This window comes from Hyla sarda, chromosome 10 (genome assembly GCF_029499605.1).
Source record: "Hyla sarda isolate aHylSar1 chromosome 10, aHylSar1.hap1, whole genome shotgun sequence".
Classification (NCBI taxonomy): domain Eukaryota; kingdom Metazoa; phylum Chordata; class Amphibia; order Anura; family Hylidae; genus Hyla; species Hyla sarda.
The window spans coordinates 127,213,310-127,240,016 of NC_079198.1; the positions used below are offsets into that span (position 1 = coordinate 127,213,310).

At 48.4% G+C, this 26,707-nt stretch overlaps 1 protein-coding gene across 1 annotated transcript in view; it reads left to right on the top strand.

The window, feature by feature from the left end:
• The first annotated feature begins 418 nt into the window (after positions 1–418).
• SORL1 (sortilin related receptor 1) overlaps positions 419–26,707 on the top strand; it is a 161,985-nt gene continuing 135,696 nt past the window's right edge. The window contains 1 exon segment of the mRNA XM_056544046.1: positions 419–618. Within this exon segment, the coding sequence (XP_056400021.1) occupies positions 436–618 (183 nt within the window). The 5' untranslated portion in view covers positions 419–435.

Below are 26,707 nucleotides of genomic sequence, written 5' to 3' on the forward strand. Positions count from 1 at the left end.
TTGGGGATGTAGTAAATGATACATGGATATGTTGGGGATGTAGTGAATGATACATGGATATGTTGGGGATGTAAGGAATGATACATGGATATGTTGGGGATGTAGTAAATGATATTTGTGTGGTTGGGGGGATGTAGTAAATGATACATGGATATGTTGGGGATGTAGTAAATGATACATGGATATGTTGGGGATGTAGTGAATGATACATGGATATGTTGGGGATGTAGTAAATGATACATGGATATGTTGGGGATGTAAGGAATGATACATGGATATGTTGGGGATGTAGTAAATGATATTTGTGTGGTTGGGGGGAGGTCTTCCTGTGAGGGACTCGCGCAGTGACTGATTTGCTGTGAGGGGACCGGCGCCGGTAGGTCACGTGTCTCCGGTAGGCGGCGGTGTTGTGGGGGGGTCACGTGTTGTCAGAAGATGGCGGAGTCTGAAGCGGTGAGGAGGCGGCGGCGGTGCTCGGTCTGTGTGGCCGGTCTGGGGCTGCTGCTGGTGCTGGTGGTCGCCGCTGCGGAGGAGAGAATACAGGCGGCAGGGGAGCCCGCCCGGAGCCGGAGGAGCCCGCAGAGCAGCGCTGAGCACCCGGTGCGGGTGTACGGCCAGGTGAGGGGGAGCCGGGAGAGAACCCATGGTGTACCCGGAGCTCACCTGTGTGCATCCCGGACTGATACCGTGTAATGTGCGGGGCTGCCCGTTATGTCTACTGCACTGATATACTGCCCTCTACCTCTGTATACTGCCCTCTACCTCTGTATACTGCCCTCTACCTCTGTATACTGCCCACTACCTCTGTATACTGCCCTCTACATCTATATACTGCCCTCTATCTCTGTATACTGCCCTCTACCTCTATATACTGCCCACTACCTCTGTATACTGCCCTCTACATCTATATACTGCCCTCTACATCTATATACTGCCCTCTACCTCTGTATACTGCCCTCTACCTCTGTATACTGCCCACTACCTCTGTATACTGCCCTCTACATCTATATACTGCCCTCTATCTCTGTATACTGCCCTCTATCTCTGTATACTGCCCTCTACCTCTATATATTGCCCACTACCTCTGTATACTGCCCTCTACATCTATATACTGCCCTCTACATCTATATACTGCCCTCTATCTCTGTATACTGCCCTCTACCTCTATATACTGCCCTCTACCTCTGTATACTGCCCACTACCTCTGTATACTGCCCTCTACATCTATATACTGCCCTCTACATCTATATACTGCCCTCTATCTCTGTATACTGCCCTCTACCTCTATATACTGCCCTCTACCTCTGTATACTGCCCTCTACATCTATATACTGCCCTCTACCTCTGTATACTGCCCTCTACCTCTGTATACTGCCCTCTACATCTATATACTGCCCTCTACCTCTGTATACTGCCCTCTACCTCTATATACTGCCCTCTACATCTGTATACTGCCCTCTACATCTGTATACTGCCCTCTACCTCTGTATACTGCCCTCTACCTCTGTATACTGCCCTCTACCTCTGTATACTGCCCTCTACATCTATATACTGCCCTCTACTTCTGTATACTGCCCTCTACCTCTGTATACTGCCCTCTACCTCTGTATACTGCCCTCTACCTCTGTATACTGCCCTCTACCTCTGTATACTGCCCTCTACATCTATATACTGCCCTCTACCTCTGTATACTGCCCTCTACATCTATATACTGCCCTCTACCTCTGTATACTGCCCTCTACATCTATATACTGCCCTCTACCTCTGTATACTGCCCTCTACCTCTGTATACTGCCCTCTACATCTATATACTGCCCTCTACCTCTGTATACTGCCCTCTACCTCTGTATACTGCCCTCTACCTCTGTATACTGCCCTCTACATCTGTATACTGCCCTCTACATCTGTATACTGCCCTCTACATCTATATACTGCCCTCTACCTCTATATACTGCCCTCTACATCTATATACTGCCCTCTACCTCTGTATACTGCCCTCTACCTTTGTATACTGCCCTCTACATTTATATACTGCCCTCTACCTCTGTATACTGCCCTCTACCTCAGTATACTGCCCTCTACCTCTATATACTGCCCTCTACCTCTGTATACTGCCCTCTACATCTATATACTGCCCTCTACCTCTGTATACTGCCCTCTACCTCTGTATACTGCCCTCTACATCTATATACTGCCCTCTACCTCTGTATACTGCCCTCTACCTCTGTATACTGCCCTCTACATCTATATACTGCCCTCTACCTCTGTATACTGCCCTCTACATCTATATACTGCCCTCTACATCTGTATACTGCCCTCTACATCTATATACTGCCCTCTACCTCTGTATACTGCCCTCTACCTCTGTATACTGCCCTCTACATCTATATACTGCCCTAAACCTCTGTATACTGCCCTCTACCTCTGTATACTGCCCTCTACATCTATATACTGCCCTCTTCATCTGTATACTGCCCTCTACATCTGTATACTGCCCTCTACCTCTGTATACTGCCCTCTACCTCTGTATACTGCCCTCTACATCTATATACTGCCCTCTACATCTGTATACTGCCCTCTACATCTGTATACTGCCCTCTACATCTATATACTGCCCTCTACCTCTGTATACTGCCCTCTACATCTGTATACTGCCCTCTACATCTATATACTGCCCTCTACCTCTGTATACTGCCCTCTACCTCTGTATACTGCCCTCTACATCTGTATACTGCCCTCTACATCTATATACTGCCCTCTACCTCTGTATACTGCCCTCTACATCTATATACTGCCCTCTACCTCTGTATACTGCCCTCTACATCTATATACTGCCCTCTACCTCTGTATACTGCCCTCTACATCTATATACTGCCCTAAACCTCTGTATACTGCCCTCTACCTCTGTATACTGCCCTCTACATCTATATACTGCCCTCTTCATCTGTATACTGCCCTCTACATCTGTATACTGCCCTCTACCTCTGTATACTGCCCTCTACCTCTGTATACTGCCCTCTACATCTATATACTGCCCTCTACATCTGTATACTGCCCTCTACATCTATATACTGCCCTCTACCTCTGTATACTGCCCTCTACATCTGTATACTGCCCTCTACATCTATATACTGCCCTCTACCTCTGTATACTGCCCTCTACCTCTGTATACTGCCCTCTACCTCTGTATACTGCCCTCTACATCTATATACTGCCCTCTACATCTGTATACTGCCCTCTACATCTATATACTGCCCTCTACATCTGTATACTGCCCTCTACATCTATATACTGCCCTCTACCTCTGTAAACTGCCCTCTACATCTATATACTGCCCTCTACATCTGTATACTGCCCTCTACATCTATATACTGCCCTCTACCTCTGTATACTGCCCTCTACCTCTGTATACTGCCCTCTACATCTATATACTGCCCTCTACATCTATATACTGCCCTCTACCTCTGTATACTGCCCTCTACCTCTGTATACTGCCCTCTACCTCTGTATACTGCCCTCTACCTCTGTATACTGCCCTCTACATCTATATACTGCCCTCTACCTCTGTATACTGCCCTCTACATCTATATACTGCCCTCTACCTCTGTATACTGCCCTCTACATCTATATACTGCCCTCTACATCTATATACTGCCCTCTACCTCTGTATACTGCCCTCTACATCTATATACTGCCCTCTACCTCTGTATACTGCCCTCTACCTCTGTATACTGCCCTCTACATCTATATACTGCCCTCTTCATCTGTATACTGCCCTCTACATCTGTATACTGCCCTCTACCTCTGTATACTGCCCTCTACCTCTGTATACTGCCCTCTACATCTATATACTGCCCTCTACATCTGTATACTGCCCTCTACATCTATATACTGCCCTCTACCTCTGTATACTGCCCTCTACATCTGTATACTGCCCTCTACATCTATATACTGCCCTCTACCTCTGTATACTGCCCTCTACCTCTGTATACTGCCCTCTACATCTATATACTGCCCTCTACATCTGTATACTGCCCTCTACATCTATATACTGCCCTCTACATCTGTATACTGCCCTCTACATCTATATACTGCCCTCTACATCTATATACTGCCCTCTACATCTATATACTGCCCTCTACATCTATATACTGCCCTCTACCTCTGTATACTGCCCTCTACATCTATATACTGCCCTCTACATCTATATACTGCCCTCTACCTCTGTATACTGCCCTCTACCTCTGTATACTGCCCTCTACATCTATATACTGCCCTCTACATCTATATACTGCCCTCTACATCTGTATACTGCCCTCTATATCTGTATACTGCCCTCTACCTCTGTATACTGCCCTCTACCTCTGTATACTGCCCTCTACCTCTGTATACTGCCCTCTACATCTATATACTGCCCTCTACCTCTGTATACTGCCCTCTACATCTATATACTGCCCTCTACCTCTGTATACTGCCCTCTACATCTATATACTGCCCTCTACCTCTGTATACTGCCCTCTACCTCTGTATACTGCCCTCTACATCTATATACTGCCCTCTACCTCTGTATACTGCCCTCTACCTCTGTATACTGCCCTCTACCTCTGTATACTGCCCTCTACATCTGTATACTGCCCTCTACATCTATATACTGCCCTCTACCTCTATATACTGCCCTCTACCTCTGTATACTGCCCTCTACCTTTGTATACTGCCCTCTACATCTATATACTGCCCTCTACATTTATATACTGCCCTCTACCTCTGTATACTGCCCTCTACCTCAGTATACTGCCCTCTACCTCTATATACTGCCCTCTACCTCTGTATACTGCCCTCTACATCTATATACTGCCCTCTACCTCTGTATACTGCCCTCTACCTCTGTATACTGCCCTCTACATCTATATACTGCCCTCTACCTCTGTATACTGCCCTCTACCTCTGTATACTGCCCTCTACATCTATATACTGCCCTCTACCTCTGTATACTGCCCTCTACATCTATATACTGCCCTCTACCTCTGTATACTGCCCTCTACATCTATATACTGCCCTCTACCTCTGTATACTGCCCTCTACATCTATATACTGCCCTAAACCTCTGTATACTGCCCTCTACATCTGTATACTGCCCTCTACCTCTGTATACTGCCCTCTACATCTATATACTGCCCTCTTCATCTGTATACTGCCCTTTACATCTGTATACTGCCCTCTACCTCTGTATACTGCCCTCTACCTCTGTATACTGCCCTCTACATCTATATACTGCCCTCTACATCTGTATACTGCCCTCTACATCTATGTACTGCCCTCTACCTCTGTATACTGCCCTCTACATCTGTATACTGCCCTCTACATCTATATACTGCCCTCTACCTCTGTATACTGCCCTCTACCTCTGTATACTGCCCTCTACCTCTGTATACTGCCCTCTACATCTATATACTGCCCTCTACATCTGTATACTGCCCTCTACATCTATATACTGCCCTCTACATCTGTATACTGCCCTCTACATCTATATACTGCCCTCTACCTCTGTATACTGCCCTCTACATCTGTATACTGCCCTCTACATCTATATACTGCCCTCTACCTCTGTATACTGCCCTCTACCTCTGTATACTGCCCTCTACATCTATATACTGCCCTTTACATCTATATACTGCCCTTTACATCTGTATACTGCCCTCTATATCTGTATACTGCCCTCTACCTCTGTATACTGCCCTCTATATCTGTATACTGCTATGTCTACTGCACTGATATACTGCCCTCTACCTCTGTATACTGCTGTTGTGTCTACTGCACTGATATACTGCCCTCTACCTCTGTATACTGCCCTCTACCTCTGTATACTGCCCTCTACCTCTGTATACTGCCCCCTACATCTATATACTGACCTCTACATACTGCCATTATGTCTGCTGCACTGATACACTACCCCTGCCCCTTTATACAGCCCCCTGCCTCTGTATACTGCCCTCTACATCTATATACTGCTCTCTCCCTCTTTATACTAAATACTACCTCTGTATACTGTCCTTTACCTCTGTATACTGCCCACTATCTCTGTATACTGCCTTTAGCCTCTGTATACTATCCTCTGCATCTATATACTGCCCTCTCTCTTTATATACTGCACACTACCTCTGCTTACTGTCCTCTACCTCCTTATTCCCACTATATCTGTATACTGCCCTCTACCTCTATATACTGTCCCCTGCTTCTATATACAGGCCACCATATCTGTGTACTGCCTTTTGCCTCTGTATACTGCCCTCTACATATATATTGCACTCTACCACTGTATACTTTCTTCTACCTCTGTATACTGCCCTCTATTTCTGTATACTCCCCACTACCTCTCTATACTGCCCCCTGTCTCTGTATACTGTTCTCTGCCCCACTACATTGCCCTCTTCCCATGTACACTGCATTCTACCTCTGTATACTGCCCTCTGCCCCTGTATTGTGCCCTGTATACTGCCCTCTGAACCTGTTTATTATCCCCTGCCCCTGTATATTGCCCCTATCCCTGTATATTGCCCTCTGCTTCTACAGTCATGGCCGTAAATGTTGTCACCCCTGATATTTTTCTAGAACATGAAGTATTCCTCACAGAAAAGGATTGCAGTAACACAGGTTTTGCTATACACATGTTTATTCCCTTTGTGTGTATTGGAACTAAACCAAAAAAGGGAGGGAAAAAAAAGCAAATTGGACATAATGTCACCAAACTCCAAAAATGGGCCGGACAAAATTATTGGCACCCTTTCAAAATAAGATTGTTTCAAGCATGTGATGCTCCTTTAAACTCATCTGGGGGTAAGTAACAGGTGTGGGCAATATAAAAATCACACCTGAAAGCAGATAAAAAAGGAGAGAAGTTCACTTAGTCTTTGCATTGTGTGTCTGTGTGTTCCACACTAAGCATGGACAACAAAAAGAGGAGAAGAGAACTGTCTGAGGACTTGAGAACCAAAATTGTGGAAAAATATCAACTCTCTCAAGGTTACAAGTCCATCCCCAGAGATCTAGATTTGTCTTTGTCCACAGGCGTAACATTATCAAGAAGTTTACAACCCACGGCACTGTAGCTAATATCCCTGGGCGTGGATGGAAGAGAAAAATTTATGAAACGTGTCAACGCAGGATAGTCCAGATGGTGGATAAGCAGCTTCAAACAAGTTCCAAAGATATTCAAGCTGTCCTGCAGGGTCAGGAAGCATCAGTGTCAGCGCGGACTATCCATCGACATTTAAATGAAATAAAACGCTATGGAGGAGACCCAGGAGGACCCCACTATGGAGGAGACCCAGGAGGACCCCACTATGGAGGAGACCCAGGAGGACCCCACTATGGAGGAGACCCAGGAGGACCCCACTATGGAGGAGACCCAGGAGGACCCCACTATGGAGGAGACCCAGGAGGACCCCACTATGGAGGAGACCCAGAAGGACCCCACTTTGGAGGAGACCCAGGAGGACCCCACTATGGAGGAGACCCAGGAGGACCCCACTATGGAGGAGACCCAGGAGGACCCCACTATGGAGGAGACCCAGGAGGACCCCACTATGGAGGAGACCCAGGAGGACCCCACTATGGAGGAGACCCAGGAGGACCCCACTATGGAGGAGACCCAGGAGGACCCCACTATGGAGGAGACCCAGGAGGACCCCACTATGGAGGAGACCCAGGAGGACCCCACTATGGAGGAGACCCAGGAGGACCCCACTATGGAGGAGACCCAGGAGGACCCCACTGCTGACACAGAGACATACATAAGCAAGACTACATTTTACCAAAATAAACTTGAGTAACCAAAATCCTTCTGGGAAAACGTCTTGTGGACAGATGAGACCAAGATGGAGCTTTTTGGTAAAGCCCATCATTCTACTGTTTACCGAAAATGGAATGAGGCCTACAAAGTAAGGAACACAGGACCTACAGTGACATATGGTGGAGGTCAATGATGTTTTGGGTTGTTTTGCTGCCTCTGGCACTGGGGGCCTTGAATGTGTACAAGACATCATGAAATCTGAGGATTACCAATGGATTTTGGGTCGCACTGTACAGCCCAGTGTCAGAAAGCTGGGTTTGCGTCCGAGATCTTGGGTCTTCCAGCAGGACAATGACCCCAAACATACGTCAAAAAGCCCCAGAAATGGATGACAACAAAGCGCTGGAGAGTTCAGAAGTGGCAGCAATGAGTCCAGATCTAAATCCCATTGATCACCTGTGGAGAGATCTTATAATTACTGTTGGGAAAAGGCGCCGTCCAATAAGAGACCTGGAGCAGTTTGTAAAGGAAGAGTGGTCCAACATTCCGGCTGAGAGGTGTAAGAAGCTTATTGATGGTTATAGGAAGCCACTGATTTCAGTTATTTCTTCCAAAGGGTGTGCAACCAAATATTAAGTTAGGGGGGGGGGGCTTGGGGCAATAATTTTGTCCAGACCATTTTTGGAGTTTGGTGACATTATGTCCAATTTGCTTTTTTTCCTCCCTTTTTTGGTTTAGTTCCAATACACACAAAGCGAATAAACATGTGTTACTGCAATCCTTTCCTGTGAGAAATGCTTCATTTTCTAGAAAAATTTCAGGGGTGCCAACATTTACGGCCATGACTGTATATTCTTCCCTCTACCCTTGTATACTGTCCCCTGCCTCTGTATATTGCCCCCTATCCCTGTATATTGCCCCCTATCCCTGTATATTGCCCCCTATCCCTGTATATTGCCCCCTTTCCCTGTATATTGTCCTCTATCGCTGTATATTGCCCTCTGCCCCTGTATATTGCCCCCTATCCCCGTATAGTGCCCCCTTTCCCTGTATATTGTCCTCTATCCCTGTATATTGCCCCCTATCCCCGTATATTGCCCCCTATCCCTGTATATTGCCCCCATCCCTGTATATTGCCCCCTATCCCTGTATATTGCCCCCTATCCCTGTATATTGCCCCCTTTCCCTGTATATTGCCCGCTTTCCCTGTATATTTTCCTCTATCCCTGTATATTGCCCCCTATCCCCGTATATTGCCCCCTATCCCTGTATATTGCCCCCTTTCCCTGTATATTGTCCTCTATCCCTGTATATTGCCCCCTATCCTTGTATATTGCCCCCTATCCCTGTATATTGCCCCCTATCCCTGTATATTGCCCCCATCCCTGTATATTGTCCCCTATCCCTGTATATTGCACCCTATCCCTGTATATGGCCCACTGCCCCTGTATATTGCTTTCTATCCCTGTATATTGCCCTCTGCCCCTGTATATAGCACCTATCCCTGTATATTGCTCCTCTTCCTCTGCCCCTGTATATTGCCCTCTGCCCCTGTATATTGCCCTCTGCCCCTGTATATTGCCCTCTGCCCCTGTATATAGCACCTATCCCTGTATATTGCTCCTCTTCCTCTGCCCCTGTATATTGCCCTCTGCCCCTGTATATTGCTTCTCTGCCCCTGTATATTGTCCTCTGCCCCTGTATATGGCCCCCTGCCCCTGTTTATGGCCCCCTGCCCCTGTATATGGCCTCCTGCCCCTGTATATGTCCTCCTGCCCCTGTATATTGCCCTCTGCCCCTGTATATTGGTCCCCTGCCCCTGTATATTGCCCCCTGCTCCTGTATATTGCCCTCTGCCCCTGTATATTGCCCCCGGCCCCTGTATATTTCCCTCTGCCCCTGTATATTGGTCCCCTGTATATTGGTCCCCTGCCCCTGTATATTGCCCCCTGCTCCTGTATATTGCCCTCTGCCCCTGTATATTGCCCCTGCTCCTGTATATTTCCCCCTGACCCTGTATATTTCCCCCTGCCCCTGTATATTTCCCCCTGCCCCTGTATATTGCCCCCTGCTCCTGTATATTTCCCCCTGCCCGTGTATATTTCCCCCTGCCCCTGTATATTGCCCCGGGCCCCTGTATATTTCCCTCTGCCCCTGTATATTTCCCTCTGCCCCTGTATATTTCCCCCTGCCCCTGTATATTTCCCCCCTGCCCCTGTATATTGCCCCTGGCCCCTGTATATTGCCCCTGGCCCCTGTATATTGCCCCTGGCCCCTGTATATTGCCCCCTGCCCCTGTATATTGCCCCTGCCCCTGTATATGGCCCCCTGCCCCTATATATGGCCCCCTGCCCCTGTTTATGGCCCCCTGCCTCTATATATAGCCCCCTGCCCCTGTATATGGCCTCCTGCCCTCGTATATGGCCCCCTGCCCCTGTATATGGCCCCCTGCCCCTGTATATGGCCTCCTGCCCCATATATTGCCTTCTATCCCTGTATATTGGTCCCCTGCCACTGTATATTGCCCCCTGCCCCTGTATATTGCCTTATATCCCTGTATATTGGTCCGCTGCCCCTGTATATTGCCCCCTGCCCCTGTATATTGCCCCCTATCCCTGTATATTGCCCTCTGCCCCTGTATATTGCCCCCTGCCCCTGTATATTGCCCCCTGCCCCTGTATATTGCCCCCTTTCCCTGTATATTGCCCCCTATCCCTGTATATTGCCCCCTGCTCCTGTGTATTGCCCCCTGCTCCTGTATATTGCCCCCTGCCCCTGTATATTGCCCCCTGCTCCTGTATATTGCCTTCTATCCCTGTATATTGCCCCCTATCCCTGTATATTGCCCCCTATCCCTGTATATTGCCCCCTATCCCTGTATATTGCCCCCTGCTCCTGTATATTGCCCCCTATCCCTGTATATTGCCCCCTATCCCTGTATATTGCCCCCTGCCCCTGTATATTGCCCCCTGCTCCTGTATATTGCCCTCTGCCAGTGGGGCAGATGTATCTAATCCAATCACAGTGTGGCTTTTAAATTCTCAATTTTTTTTTTTAAACTTCTTTGGGAAGTGAAAGCTGAGCTGTGATTGGTTGGTATGGGCGAATCAGACAGGGCAATATACCTGTGTACACTATATACTCGTCTAGATGATATGCCTCTATACACTATATACCTGTATCCTCTACATATAGTGTATACAGGTCAATATAGGGGTATATAGCACATAATATCTATACAGGTATTTAATGTATAAAGATATTGGGGGAGATTTATCAATACCTGTGCAAAGGAAACGTTGACCAGTTGCCCATAGCAACCAGATCAGATCGCTACTTTCATTTTCAAAAAAGCCTCTGAAAACTGAATGAAGCGATCTGATTGGTTGCTATGGGTAACCTGTTTTACTCTCACCTCTGTTCCCGCACTGATCTCCCGTTCTGCCTCCGGTCTGATGTCTTATGTCGGCGCGTACGGAGCGCCACCGCTGAAGATGCTGATTGGCTGTGGCAGTCTCCTGACATCCGCTGCTCCTTTGACACCGGAGCGCCGACCGCAGGCAGATCAGGGGATCCGCACTGGAATGGAGGCGGAGGTAAGTAAAACTGTGTTTTGTTGTTTTTTTTAACGCTGGCAGGTCTGATAAAAATCTGGGCACCATCTTGAAATTGTCAGTCGCCGTGGTGACCTGTTAAGCCTTGTACTATATACACACCTTTATACATTGTGTACCTTCACTCTATTTCAGTGGTCTTCAACCTGCGGACCTCCAATGTTGCAAAACTACAACTCCCAGCATGCCCGGACAGCCTTTGGCTGTCCGGGCATGCTGGGAGTTGTAGTTTTGCAACATTGGAGGTCCGCAGGTTGAAGACCTCTGCTCTATATACAGTGCATTCAGAAAGTCTTCAGACCCTTTCACTTTTTTCACATTTTGTTGTGTTGCTAAAATAATAAAAAAAAGGTCAAGTTTTCATCATTCGGAAGAAGGAACAACATGGACTCTTGCTAGAGCTGCCGCCCCACCAAACTAAGGAATGGGGAGAAGGGTCTTTGCAAGAGAAGTGACCAAGAACCCAGTGGTCACTCTGGCCGAACTTCAAAGATCCCAGGGGAGATTTATCAAAACCTGTCCAGAGGAAAAGTTGCTGAGTTGCCCATAGCAACCAATCAGATCGCTGCTTTCATTTTCCAGAGGCCTTTTCAAAAATGAAAGCAGCGATCTGATTGGTTGCTATGGGCAACTCAGCAACTTTTCCTCTGGACGGGTTTTGATAAATCTCCCCCCCTGTGTGTAGATGGGAGAAACTTCCAGAAGGTCCAGAACCATCACTGCAGCCTCCAAAATCTGGACTTCACGGCAGAGTGACTAGAAAGAAGCTTCTCATGAGTAATAAACACACGAAAGCCTACCTGGAGTTTGTAAAAATAAAATCACCTAAAGGACTCTCAGAGTGTGAGGAAAAAGATTTTCTGGTCTGGTGAAACCAAGATTTAACTTTTTGGTCTCAATTCTAAGGGTCATGTCTGGGGGAAACCAGGCACTGCCCATCACCTACCCAATACCATCCCTACAGTGATCATGGTGGGGGCAGCATCATGTCTGGAGGAAACCAGGCACTGCCCATCACCTGCCCAATACCATCCCTACAGTGATCATGGTGGGGGCAGCATCATGTCTGGGGGAAACCAGGTACTGCCCATCACCTGCCCAATACCATCCCTACAGTGATCATGGTGGGGGCAGCATCATGTCTGGGGGAAACCAGTCACTGCTCATCACCTGCCCAATACCATCCCTACAGTGATCATGGTGGGGGCAGCATCATGTCTGGGGGAAACCAGGTACTGCCCATCACCTGCCCAATACCATCCCTACAGTGATCATGGTGGGGGCAGCATCATGTCTGGGGGAAACCAGGCACTGCCCATGACCTGCCCAATACCATCCCTACAGTGATCATGGTGGGGGCAGCATCATGTCTGGGGGAAACCAGGCACTGCCCATCACCTGCCCAATACCATCCCTACAGTGATCATGGTGGGGGCAGCATCGTGTATGGAGGAAACCAGGGCACTGCCCATCACCTGCCCAATACCATCCCTACAGTGATCATGGTGGGGGCAGCATCATGTCTGGAGGAAACCAGGTACTGCCCATCACCTGCCCAATACCATCCCTACAGTGATAATGGTGGGGGCAGCATCATGTCTGGGGGAAACCAGGCACTGCCCATCACCTGCCCAATACCATCCCTACAGTGATCATGGTGGGGACAGCATCATGTCTGGAGGAAACCAGGCACTGCCCATCACCTGCCCAATACCATCCCTACAGTGATCATGGTGGGGGCAGCATCATGTCTGGGGGAAACCAGGCACTGCCCATCACCTGCCCAATACCATCCCTACAGTGATCATGGTGGGGGCAGCATCATGTCTGGGGGAAACCAGGCACTGCCCATCACCTGCCCAATACCATCCCTACAGTGATTATGGTGGGGGCGGCATCATGTCTGGGGGAAACCGGGCACTGCCCATCACCTGCCCAATACCATCCCTACAGTGATCATGGTGAGGGCAGCATCATGTCTGGAGGAAACCAGGCACTGCCCATCACCTGCTCATCAATATGGAGTATTGAGGGCAGAATGATGGGGGAAAGCACAAGGAGCAACATAAGAAAATGTGAAAATAGTAAAAGGGTCTGAAGACTTCCCTGCACTGTATGTACAGTAACCCTTTCAGTCCAGGATTATGTATATAATTTGAATCCATCATATATGTGACAGCAGGTATTCTGCATGCGCTGTCTGTGTTTTAAGGCGTTTTTTCGCTCTGATAGTGTCATGTGACCCAAGGGATGGGATCCGCTGCCTCATCCTAACCATTTGTGTCTTTCTTTTCATTATAAACTATTTATTGATTTTTATAGGGAAGGGCTAAGAGCGGTGACATTGAATTGTTCTGCTCAGAAAATCCTATTATGTGTCACGATGCCGGCTGGCAGGAGGTGGATCCTCTGTGCCAGAGAGGGATTGGCGTGGACCGTGCTAGTGGACCGGTTCTAAGTCACTACTGGTGTTCACCAGAGCCCACCGCAAAGCGGGATGGTCTTGCTGCGGCGGTAGTGACCAGGTCGTATCCACTAGCAACGGCTCAACCTCTCTGACTGCTGAAGATAGGCGCGGTACAAGGGAGTAGACAGAAGCAAGGTCGGACGTAGCAGAAGGTCGGGGCAGGCAGCAAGGATCGTAGTCAGGGTCAACGGCAGGAGGTCTGGAACACAGGCTAGGAACACACAAGGAAACGCTTTCACTGGCACGATGGCAACAAGATCCGGCAAGGGAGTGCAGGGGAAGTGAGGTATAAGTAGGGAGTGCACAGGCGAACACACTGATTAGAACCACTGCGCCAATCAGCGGCGCAGTGGCCCTTTAAATCGCAGAGACCCGGCGCGCGCGCGCCCTAGGGAGCGGGGCCGCGCGCGCCGGGACAGGACCGACGGAGAGCGAGTCAGGTACGGGAGTCGGGGTGCGCATCGCGAGCGGGCGCCACCCGCATCGCGAATCGCATCCCGGCTGGAGGCGGTATCGCAGCGCACCGGGTCAGTGGATCTGACCGGGGCGCTGCAGTAGCGAGAGTGTAGCGAGCGCTCCGGGGAGGAGCGGGGACCCGGAGCGCTCGGCGTAACAGTACCCCCCCCCCCCCTTGGGTCACCCCCTCTTCTTGGAGCCTGAGGACCAGACTTTTGTCTAGGATATTGTCCTCAGGTTCCCAGGATCTCTCTTCAGGACCACAGCCCTCCCAATCGACCAAAAAAAAGGTTTTCCCTCTGACCTTCTTGGAGGCCAGTATCTCCTTTACGGAGAAGATGTCCGAAGAGCCGGAAACAGGAGTGGGAGAAACAAGTTTGGGAGAGAAACGGTTGATGATGAGTGGTTTAAGAAGAGAAACATGAAAGGCATTAGGAATACGAAGAGAAGGAGGAAGAAGAAGTTTGTAAGAGACAGGATTAATCTGGCACAAAATTTTGAAAGGACCAAGATAGCGTGGTCCCAATTTGTAGCTGGGAACACGGAAGCGGACATATTTAGCGGAGAGCCATACCTTGTCTCCGGGAGAAAAAATGGGGGGAGCTCTTCTTTTCTTATCGGCAAACTTCTTCATGCGTGATGAAGCCTGTAAGAGAGAATTTTGGGTCTCTTTCCATATGGTGGAAAGATCACGAGTTATTTCATCCACAGCGGGCAAACCAGAGGGCAAGGGAGTAGGGAGGGGGGGAAGAGGGTGACGGCCGTACACCACGAAAAATGGGGATTTGGAAGAAGATTCAGAGACTCTGAAGTTATACGAGAATTCGGCCCATGGTAGAAGATCTGCCCAGTCATCCTGGCAGGAGGAAACAAAATGCCGTAAATAATCACCCAGGACCTGGTTAATTCTTTCTACTTGCCCATTGGATTGAGAATGATAAGCAGAAGAAAAGTTTAATTTAATCTTGAGTTGTTTACAGAGAGCCCTCCAGAATTTTGACACGAATTGGACGCCTCTATCCGAGACGATCTGCGTGGGCAACCCGTGAAGACGAAAAATGTGTACAAAAAATTGTTTTGCCAACTGAGGCGCTGAAGGAAGACCCGGAAGAGGAATAAAATGTGCCATCTTGGAAAATCGATCAACGACCACCCAAACAACAGTGTTGCCACGGGATGGGGGTAAGTCTGTAATAAAGTCCATACCAATCAGAGACCAAGGCTGTTCGGGGACAGGCAGAGGATGAAGAAGACCAGCGGGCTTCTGGCGAGGAGTCTTATCCCGGGCACAGACAGTGCAGGCCCGCACGAAATCAACAACATCCGTCTCCAGAGTCGGCCACCAATAGAAACGAGAGATGAGTTGCACGGATTTCTTGATGCCCGCATGGCCTGCGAGATGGGAGGAGTGACCCCATTTGAGGATTCCGAGGCGTTGGCGTGGAGAGACGAAGGTCTTCCCTGGAGGAGTTTGCCTGATGGAGGCTGGAGAAGTGGAGATCAGGCAGTCAGGAGGAATGATGTGTTGCGGAGAGAGCTCTACTTCCGAGGCATCCGAGGAACGAGAGAGAGCATCGGCCCTAATGTTCTTATCGGCAGGGCGAAAGTGAATTTCAAAATTAAACCGGGCAAAGAACAGAGACCACCTGGCCTAGCGCGGATTCAGCCGTTGGGCAGACTGGAGATAGGAGAGATTCTTGTGATCGGTGTAAATGATAACTGGAAATTTTGATCCCTCCAGCAGATGCCTCCATTCCTCAAGTGCTAATTTAATGGCCAGTAGCTCTCGATCCCCGATGGAGTAGTTCCTCTCCGCCGGAGAGAAGGTCCTAGAAAAAAAACCACAGGTAACAGCATGCTCGGAAGAATTTTTTTGTAGAAGAACCGCTCCAGCTCCTACTGAGGAGGCATCAACCTCCAATAGGAAGGGTTTAGATGGGTCAGGTCTGGAGAGCACGGGAGCAGAAGAAAAGGCAGACTTGAGCCGTTTAAAGGCGTCTTCTGCTTGAGGAGGCCATGACTTAGGATTGTAATTCTTTTTGGTTAAAGCCACGATAGGAGCCACAATGGTGGAAAAATGTGGAATAAATTGTCTGTAATAATTGGCGAACCCCAAAAAACGTTGGATAGCACGGAGTCCGGAGGGGCGTGGCCAATCTAAGACGGCAGAGAGTTTGTCTGGATCCATTTGTAGTCCCTGGCCAGAGACCAAGTATCCTAGGAAAGGAAGAGATTGACATTCAAACAGACATTTCTCCATTTTGGCATATAGTTGATTGTCACGAAGTCTCTGAAGAACCATGCGGACATGCTGGCGGTGTTCTTCTAGGTTGGCAGAAAAAATCAGAATATCGTCCAGATACACAACAACACAGGAATATAAGAGATCACAAAAAATTTCATTAACAAAGTCTTGGAAGACGGCAGGGGCGTTGCACAGGCCAAAGGGCATGACCAGATACTCAAAGTGTCCATCTCTAGTGTTAAATGCCGTTTTCCATTCATCCCCCTCCCTGATGCGGATGAGATTATAAGCACCTCTTAAGTCCAGTTTGGTAAAGATGTGGGCACCTTGGAGGCGATCAAAGAGTTCAGAGATAAGAGGTAGAGGGTAGCGGTTCTTTACCGTGATTTTATTAAGACCGCGGTAGTCAATGCAAGGACGTAGGGAGCCATCTTTTTTGGACACAAAGAAAAATCCAGCTCCGGCAGGAGAGGAGGATTTGCGGATAAAGCCCTTTTTTAAATTTTCCTGGATGTACTCAGACATAGCAAGAGTCTCTGGGGCGGACAGAGGATAAATTCTGCCCCGGGGTGGAGTAGTGCCCGGGAGGAGGTCAATAGGACAGTCATAAGGCCTGTGAGGAGGTAGAGTCTCAGCTTGTTTTTTGCAAAACACATCAGCAAAGTCCATATAGGCCTTAGGGAGACCGGTTACAGGGGGAACCACAGGGTCACGGCAGGGAGTACTGGGAACCGGTTTAAGGCAGTCCTTGAAACAAGAGGTACCCCAGCTCTTGATCTCCCCTGTGGACCAATCCAGGGTTGGGGAATGGTGTTGAAGCCAGGGTAGTCAAAGGAGAATTTCGGAAGTGCAATTGGGGAGGACCAAAAACTCAATTTTTTCGTGATGAGGTCCGATGCACATTAGGAGGGGCTCCGTGCGGAAACGTATGGTACAGTCCAATCTTTCATTGTTAACACAATTGATGTAGAGGGGTCTGGCGAGACTGGTCACCGGGATGTTGAACCTGTTGATGAGAGAGGCCAAAATAAAATTTCCTGCAGATCCGGAATCCAAGAAGGCCATAGTAGAGAAGGAGAAGGTAGAGGCAGATATCCGCACAGGCACAGTAAGACGTGGAGAAGCAGAGTTGACATCAAGGACTGTCTCCTCTTTGTGCGGAGTCAGCGTACGTCTTTCCAGGCGGGGAGGACGGATAGGACAATCCTTCAGGAAGTGTTCGGTACCGGCAGAGATTCTCCATGCGGCGTCGTGTCCTCTCTTGAGGTGTCAGGCGAGACCGGTCAACTTGCATAGCCTCCACGGCGGGAGGCACAGGAACGGATTGCAGGGGACCAGAGGAGAGAGGAGCCGGGGAGAAAAAACGCCTCGTGCGAACAAAGTCCATATCCTGGCGGAGCTCCTGACGCCTTTCGGAAAAACGCATGTCAATGCGAGTGGCTAGATGAATGAGTTCATGTAGGTTAGCAGGGATTTCTCGTGCGGCCAGAAAATCTTTAATGTTGCTGGATAGGCCTTTTTTAAAGGTCGCGCAGAGGGCCTCATTATTCCAGGATAGTTCTGAAGCAAGAGTACGGAATTGTACGGCGTACTTGCCAACGGAAGAATTACCCTGGACCAGGTTCAGCAGGGCAGTCTCAGCAGAAGAGGCTCGGGCAGGTTCCTCAAAGACACTTCGAATTTCCGAGAAGAAGGAGTGTACAGAGGCAGTGACGGGGTCATTGCGGTCCCAGAGCGGTGTGGCCCATGACAGAGCTTTTCCAGACAGAAGGCTGACTACGAAAGCCACCTTAGACCTTTCAGTAGGAAACTGGTCCGACATCATCTCCAAGTGCAGGGAACATTGTGAAAGAAAGCCACGGCAAAATTTAGAGTCCCCATCAAATTTATCCGGCAAGGATAGTCGTAGGCCTGAAGCGGCCACTCGCTGCGGAGGAGGTGCAGGAGCTGGCGGAGGAGATGATTGCTGAAGCTGTGGTAGTAGCTGCTGTAGCATCACGGTCAGTTGAGACAGCTGGTGGCCTTGTTGCGCTATCTGTTGTGACTGCTGGGCGACCACCGTGGTGAGGTCGGCGACAACTGGCAGAGGAACTTCAGCGGGATCCATGGCCGGATCTACTGTCACGATGCCGGCTGGCAGGAGGTGGATCCTCTGTGCCAGAGAGGGATTGGCGTGGACCTTGCTAGTGGACCGGTTCTAAGTCACTACTGGTGTTCACCAGAGCCCGCCGCAAAGCGGGATGGTCTTGCTGCGGCGGTAGTGACCAGGTCGTATCCACCAGCAACGGCTCAACCTCTCTGACTGCTGAAGATAGGCGCGGTACAAGGGAGTAGACAAGAGCAAGGTCGGACGTAGCAGAAGGTCGGGGCAGGCAGCAAGGATCGTAGTCAGAGATCGTAGGCAGGAGGTCTGGAACACAGGCTAGGAACACACAAGGAAACGCTTTCACTGGCACGATGGCAACAAGATCCGGCGAGGGAGTGCAGGGGAAGTGAGGTATACATAGGGAGTGCACAGGTGAACACACTGATTAGAACCACTGCGCCAATCAGCGGCGCAGTGGCCCTTTAAATCGCAGAGACCCGGCGCGCGCGCGCCCTAGGGAGCGGGGCCGCGCGCGCCGGGACAGGACCGACGGAGAGCGAGTCAGGTACGGGAGCCGGGGTGCGCATCGCGAGCGGGCGCCACCCGCATCGCGAATCGCATCCCGGCTGGAGGCGGTATCGCAGCGCACCGGGTCAGTGGATCTGACCGGGGCGCTGCAGTAGCGAGAGTGTAGCGAGCGCTCCGGGGAGGAGCGGGGACCCGGAGCGCTCGGCGTAACATTATGTCTGCCCGGTGCGGCGGCCTCCTTGTATATTTTATTGTTTGTCATTTTACATCCGGGGATGTCGTTCTGGACTGATGCGTGATCCCTCCGGGCAGCATTGTTACTGGTGATAGTCATGGCATAGTGTAGTGTTTCTCAATCAGTGTGCCTCCAGCTGTTGCAAAACTTTGGCTATCCAGGCATGGGAGTTGTAGTTTTGCAACAGCTGGAGGCACCCTGGTTTAGAAACACTGGCATACAGGTATGCACTCTTGTACTTTATTTAGTAAAAGCCAAAACATAATGTATTTTGAGACTTAGAGGTCTCTTATTCACATACAAATGACATAAGCCATACAAACATTGTGAGCAAAAAAAAAAAAAGCTTGAGGGGGGGATTAGGTGGAACATTAAGAACAACTAACTACTAGTCAATGTTTAGTCGTTCTCCACCAGCAGAATAGTGAGTACAGCTCTGAAGTATAATACAGGATATAACTCAGGATCAGTACAGGATAAGTAATGTAATGTACACAGTGACCTCACCAGCAGAATAGTGAGTACAGCTCTGGAGTATAATACAGGATATAACTCAGGATCAGTACAGGATAAGTAATGTAATGTATGTACACAGTGACCTCACCAGCAGAATAGTGAGTACAGCTCTGGAGTACAATACAGGATATAACTAAGGATCAGTACAGGATTAGTAATGTAATGTATGTACACAGTGACTCCACCAGCAGAATAGTGAGTACAGCTCTGGAGTATAATACAGGATATAACTTAGGATCAGTACAGGATAAGTAATGTAATGTATGTACACAGTGACCTCACCAGCAGAATAGTGAGTACGGCTCTGGGGTATAATACAGGATATAACTCAGGATCAGTACAGGATAAGTAATGTAATGTATGTACACAGTGACCTCACCAGCAGAATAGTGAGTACAGCTCTGGAGTATAATACAGGATATAACTCAGGATCAGTACAGGATAAGTAATGTAATGTATGTACACAGTGACCTCACCAGCAGAATAGTGAGTACGGCTCTGGGGTATAATACAGGATATAACTCAGGATCAGTACAGGATAAGTAATGTAATGTATGTACACAGTGACCTCACCAGCAGAATAGTGAGTACAGCTCTGGAGTATAATACAGGATATAACTCAGGATCAGTACAGGATAAGTAATGTAACGTATGTACACAGTGACCTCACCAGCAGAATAGTGAGTACAGCTCTGGAGTATAATACAGGATATAACTCAGGATCAGTACAGGATAAGTAATGTAACGTATGTACACAGTGACCCCACCAGCAGAATAGTGAGTACAGCTCTGGAGTATAATACAGGATATAAGTCAGGATCAGTACAGGATAAGTAATGTAATGTATGTACACAGTGACCTCACCAGCATAATAGTGAGTACCGCTCTGGAGTATAATACAGGATATAACTCAGGATCAGTACAGGATAAGTAATGTATGTACACAGTGACCCCACCAGCAGAATAGTGAGTACAGCTCTGGAGTATAATACAGAATAGGTAATGTATGTACACAGTGACTCCGCTGTATATGGAGGGTATATCTGTGTATACACTTTAGGGGTTTATATTTGGACATTCTCCCTTCCCTCCCCCGTGTCTGTGTTGTGGTATCTGACACAGTTTTTGGCATCTCCAGGCTCTTTCATTCAATGCCAAGTGGGTCATCTTGTACCTTCAGGGTCCGTCTTGTGTCCTCCTTGTACCAGGCAGTGTAACACATTGATAATAAACTCCTTGTACTTGTTGCGCACATTACATCCTGTGTGGACTCCAAGTATCGGATCTGTATTAACCATTTGGGGGTATTTTGAACCGATCCTAAAATACAGATTACAATGCATGGTGCGGTATTTAGTAATATTATATCTTCAGCACTATGGTGTATATAGAAGATCTATGTGATGACCCCAGAAGCAGAGCTGGAATGTGTATTGTTGCCCTGGAATGTGGGGGTCTACCTGTCCCCTCTTTTGAGTTTTGCATTTTACCAATTGACTCATATTGGGGAGAATTGCAGCAGAAAAATTGAATATTGAAGAGCGGAGGCTTCTGGATGTGTTTGTCCGTATTCACCTGCTCCACCCTGTATTGTCTGGCGGAGCTCCACCTGCTAATCCTCGTCCTCGGGGAAGATATTCTGCTTTACAGCCGCCCTGTGTCATATGATGTCACCCAGCTCCGGTATACAGGATGTCCTGTATACTGTTTACCTGCAAAAACTTTTTTTTTTTAAGTGAACGCCTAAACGTACATGAGGTATCAACGTTATATCTTATTAAAGCGCCACTCCAACTTCTACATAGCTCCTGTAGAAGTAGCCTATTGGAATAGACTTTGCATTATAGTTCTTTGCTAATAATAATGTAAAGGGACATCTAGAGCATGGTTTTTCAATCAGTGTGCCTCCAGCTGTTGCAAAATTACAACTCCTAGCATGCCTCGTCATCCAACAGCTGTCCAGGCATGCTGGGAGTTGTTTTGCAACAGCTGGAGGCACCCTGGTTGGGAAACAAGGATCTAGAACAGTGGTCTTCAACCTGCGGACCTCCAGATGTTGCAGCCGTTCGCTATTCGGGTATGCTAGGAGTTGTAGTTTTGCAACAGCTGGAGGCAACCTTGTTGCAAAACTACAACTCCTAGCACACTCCGACAGCCAGTGGCTTTCCAGGCATGCTGGGAGTTGTAGTATTGCAACAGTTGGAGCTGTTTCCTTCTAGATCCTTGTTTTCCAACCAGGGTGCCTCCAGCTGTTGCAAAACTACAACTCCCAGCATGTCCGGACATGCTGGGAGTTGTAGTTTTGCAACAGCTGGAGGCACCCTGGTTGGAAAACAAGGATCCCTGGTTGGAAAACAGTGGAAAGCCACTGGCTGTCGGAACTTGCTAGGAGTTGTAGTTTTGCAACAAGGTTGCCTCCAGCTGTTGCAAAACTACAACTCCTAGCATGCCCGAATAGCCAACGGCTGTCCGGGCATGCTGGGAGTTGTAGTTTTGCAACAGCTGGAGTTTGACCTGTTTCCTTCTAGATCATTGTTTCCCAACCAGGGTGCCTCCAGCTGTTGCAAAACTACACCTTCCACCATGCCCGGACAGCTGTTGGCTAACCGGGCATGCTGGGAGTTGCAGTTTTGCAGCAACTGAAGCTGGACCTGCATCCTTTTAGATCATTGTTTCCCAACCAGGGTGCCTCCAGCTGTTGCAAAACTACACCTTCCACCATGCCCGGACAGCTGTTGGCTAACCGGGCATGCTGGGAGTTGCAGTTTTGCAGCAGCTGAAGCTGGACCTGCATCCTTTTAGATCAATGTTTCCCAAGCAGGGTGCCTCCAGCTGTTGCAAAACTACAACTCCCAGCATGCCCGGACAGCCAACGGCTGTCCGGGCATGCTGGGAGTTGGAGTTTTGCAACAGCTGGAGGGCCACAGTTTGGAGACCACTGCCATAGAGGATAGTTTGCTGGGAGTTGTAGTTTTGCAACAGCTGGAGGCACCCTGCTTGAGAAACAAAGACCTAGAGATGGAACCTCTGTATTCATTCAGTCTTGCTCACTTGTTAAGACTTGTTAACAGTTACACCTGTTCAATAGCTTGTTAACACAAATAGCCAATCACATGGCAGCAGCTCAATGCATTTAGGCATGTAGACGTAGTCAAAACAACGTGCTAAAGTTTAAACCAAGCATCAGAATGGGAAAGAAAGGAAATTTAAAGAACATCTGCAGCGCGATTAACACTTATCCCCTATCCACAGGATAGGGGATAAGCGTTTGATCGTGGGGGGTCCCACCGCTGGGACCCCCTGTGATCTCCTGTATGGGGCCGCGGCTCTCCCGTTCAGGGGGCGTGCTGGCCACAGCATGACGTTGCGGCCGGCACGCCTCCTCCATACATCTTTATGGGAGAGGCGGGGAGGCAGCGTTCGTGCCTCCCCCATAGAACTGTATGGGGGCGGGGAGGAGACGGGGCGTCACCGTCGACCTCTAGGTCGACGCTACGCGCTTTAGCGCTCACCATGAGCGCTAATGGCGGCGCCCCGTTAGGGAGATAGCGGGGGTCCCAGTGGTCAGACCCCCCGCAATCAAACACGTATCCCCTATCCTGTGGATAGAGGATAAGTGTCATACCGCTGCAGTTGTCCTTTAAGTGACTCTAAATATGACATGGTTGTTGGTACCAGATGGGCCGGTCTGAGTATTTCACAAACTGCTGATCCACTGGGATACTGGCACAGCCATCTGTAGGGTTTACAGAGAACGGTCCGAAAAAGAGAAAATATCCAATGAGCGGCAGTTGTGTGTAGGAAAAGGCCTTGTTGGTGTCAGAGGAGAATGGGCAGATTGGTTGGAGATGACAGAAAGGAAGCAGTTACTCAAATACCCACTGGTGACAACCAAGGTCTGCAGAATACATCTCTGACCACACAACAGGTCTAACCTTGAAGCAGATGGGCTACAGCAGCAGAAGACCACACCGGGGGGCCCCTCCTGTCAGCTAAGAACAGGAAACTGAGGCGACAATTCACACAGGAACCAAAACTGGAGAATGGAAGATGGAAGAACGTTGTCTGGTCTGAGGAGTCTCCATTCCAGCTGTGACATCAGATGGGGCAGAATTTGGTGTAAACAACATAAAGCCTGGATCTATCCTGCCTTGTATCAGGGTCAGGCTGGGGGGGGGGGGGGGGTAATGGTCACTTTGGGCCCCTTAGTACCTTTTTATCCTGGTATGAACCACAGCCGACCTGAGTATTGTCACTGACCATGTCCGTCCCTTTATGACCACAGTGGACCCATCTTCTGATGATACTTCCAGCAGGATAATGCCCCATGTCACATGACATCATCTTATACAGGACAATGAGGTCACATGACATCATCTCATACAGGACAATGAGGTCACATGACATCATCTCATACAAGATAATGAGGTCACATGACATCATCTCATACAGGACAATAAGGTCACATGACTCCAATGGCCTCCACAGTCACCAGATCATCCTATAGATCACCGCTGGGATGTGGGGGAACTGGAGATTCTCATCATGGATCCGACAAATCTACAGCAACTGTGTGATGTCATCATGTCCATATGGAGGAACTGTGTGATGCCATCATGTCCATATGGAGGAACTGTGTGATGTCATCATGTCTATATGGAGGAACTGTGTGATGTCATCATGTCCATATGGAGGAACTGTGTGATGTCATCATGTCCATATGGAGGAACTGTGTGATGTCATCATGTCCATATGGAGGAACTGTGTGATGTCATCATGTCCATATGGAGGAACTGTGTGATGTCATCATGTCTATATGGAGGAACTGTGTGATGTCATCATGTCCATATGGAGGAACTGTGTGATGTCATCATGTCTATATGGAGGAACTGTGTGATGTCATCATGTCTGTATAGAAGAACTGTGTGATGTCATCATGTCTGTATAGAAGAACTGTGTGATGTCATCATGTCCATATGGAGGAACTGTGTGATGTCATCATGTCCATATGGAGGAACTGTGTGATGTCATCATGTCTATATGGAGGAACTGTGTGATGTCATCATGTCCATATGGAGGAACTGTGTGATGTCATCATGTCTATATGGAGGAACTGTGTGATGTCATCATGTCTATATGGAGGAACTGTGTGATGTCATCATGTCTATATAGAGGAACTGTGTGATGTCATCATGTCTATATGGAGGAACTGTGTGATGTCATCATGTCTATATGGAGGAACTGTGTGATGTCATCATGTCCATATAGAAGAACTGTGTGATGTCATCATGTCTGTATGGAGGAACTGTGTGATGTCATCATGTCTATATGGAGGAACTGTGTGATGTCATCATGTCCATATGAGGGAACTGTGTGATGTCATCATGTCTATATGGAGGAACTGTGTGATGTCATCATGTCCATATAGAGGAACTGTGTGATGTCATCATGTCCATATAGAGGAACTGTGTGATGTCATCATGTCTATATGGAGGAACTGTGTGATGTCATCATGTCTATATGGAGGAACTGTATGATGTCATCATGTCCATATGGAGGAACTGTGTGATGTCATCATGTCCATATAGAAGAACTGTGTGATGTCATCATGTCCATATAGAAGAACTGTGTGATGTCATCATGTCTATATGGAGGAACTGTGTGATGTCATCATGTCCATATAGAAGAACTGTGTGATGTCATCATGTCTATATAGAGCATAATCTCTGAGGAATATGCCCAGCACCTTGTAGAAAGTATAAAGGGGTCTGACCCAGGACTAGTAATGTGTGGGGGCTGTGGGACACTTTGGCTGTTTCTTGGTTGTGGTCAGTGGACGGTCCATGAGGAGCGGGGGCCTTGCTAAAGCTTCTGTCACGGGCCCCTTATGTAGCTGCCTCTTGCTGTGGGGCCCCTGGATGTATTTATATGTGATAATATTAAATGTCACATTGTAAGAGGTGAAGTCCTCAGGCAGGGATGAGGCCGGTGTCAGCCGTGCTCCTGTCTGTGTACACAGAAGGAGTGATCTGTGTGATCTCATAGCAAACAACCAACCAGTCACCTGGAAACCAGCGCCCCCCGGGGGTGAGCGTCCCTGAGCTCAGCGCCTTTATCTGCAGATATATCTATGTATCCTGCTCAGCACTGTCAATAACAGAGCAATGTCAGCCATGGCCATACAGATTGACACTGTGCAAAAGTATTAGCCCCTCTCATAAGTCTCCAGTGCTGCATGTTAGTCACACTGTGCAAAAGTATTAGCCCCCTCCACGATATCTCAAATACTGCATCTTAATCACACTGTGCAAAAGTATTAGCCCCCTCCACGATATCTCAAATACTGCATCTTAATCACACTGTGCAAAAGTATTAGCCCCCTCCACGATATCTCAAATACTGCATGTTAGTCACACTGTGCAAAAGAATTAGCCCCCCTCATAAGTCTCCAGTGCTGCATGTTAGTCACACTGTGCAAAACTATTAGCCCCCTCCACGATTTCTCAAATACTGCATGTAAGTCACACTGTGCAAAACTATTAGCCCCCTCTTCGATTTCTCAAATACTGCATGTTAGTCACACTGTGCAAAACTATTAGCCCCCTCTTCGATTTCTCAAATACTGCATGTTAGTCACACTCTGCAAAAGTATTAGCCCCCTCCACGATTTCTCAAATACTGCATGTTAGTCACACTGTGCAAAAGTATTAGCCCCCTCTTCGATTTCTCAAATATTTTTGCACAGTGTGACTAACATGCAGTATTTGAGAA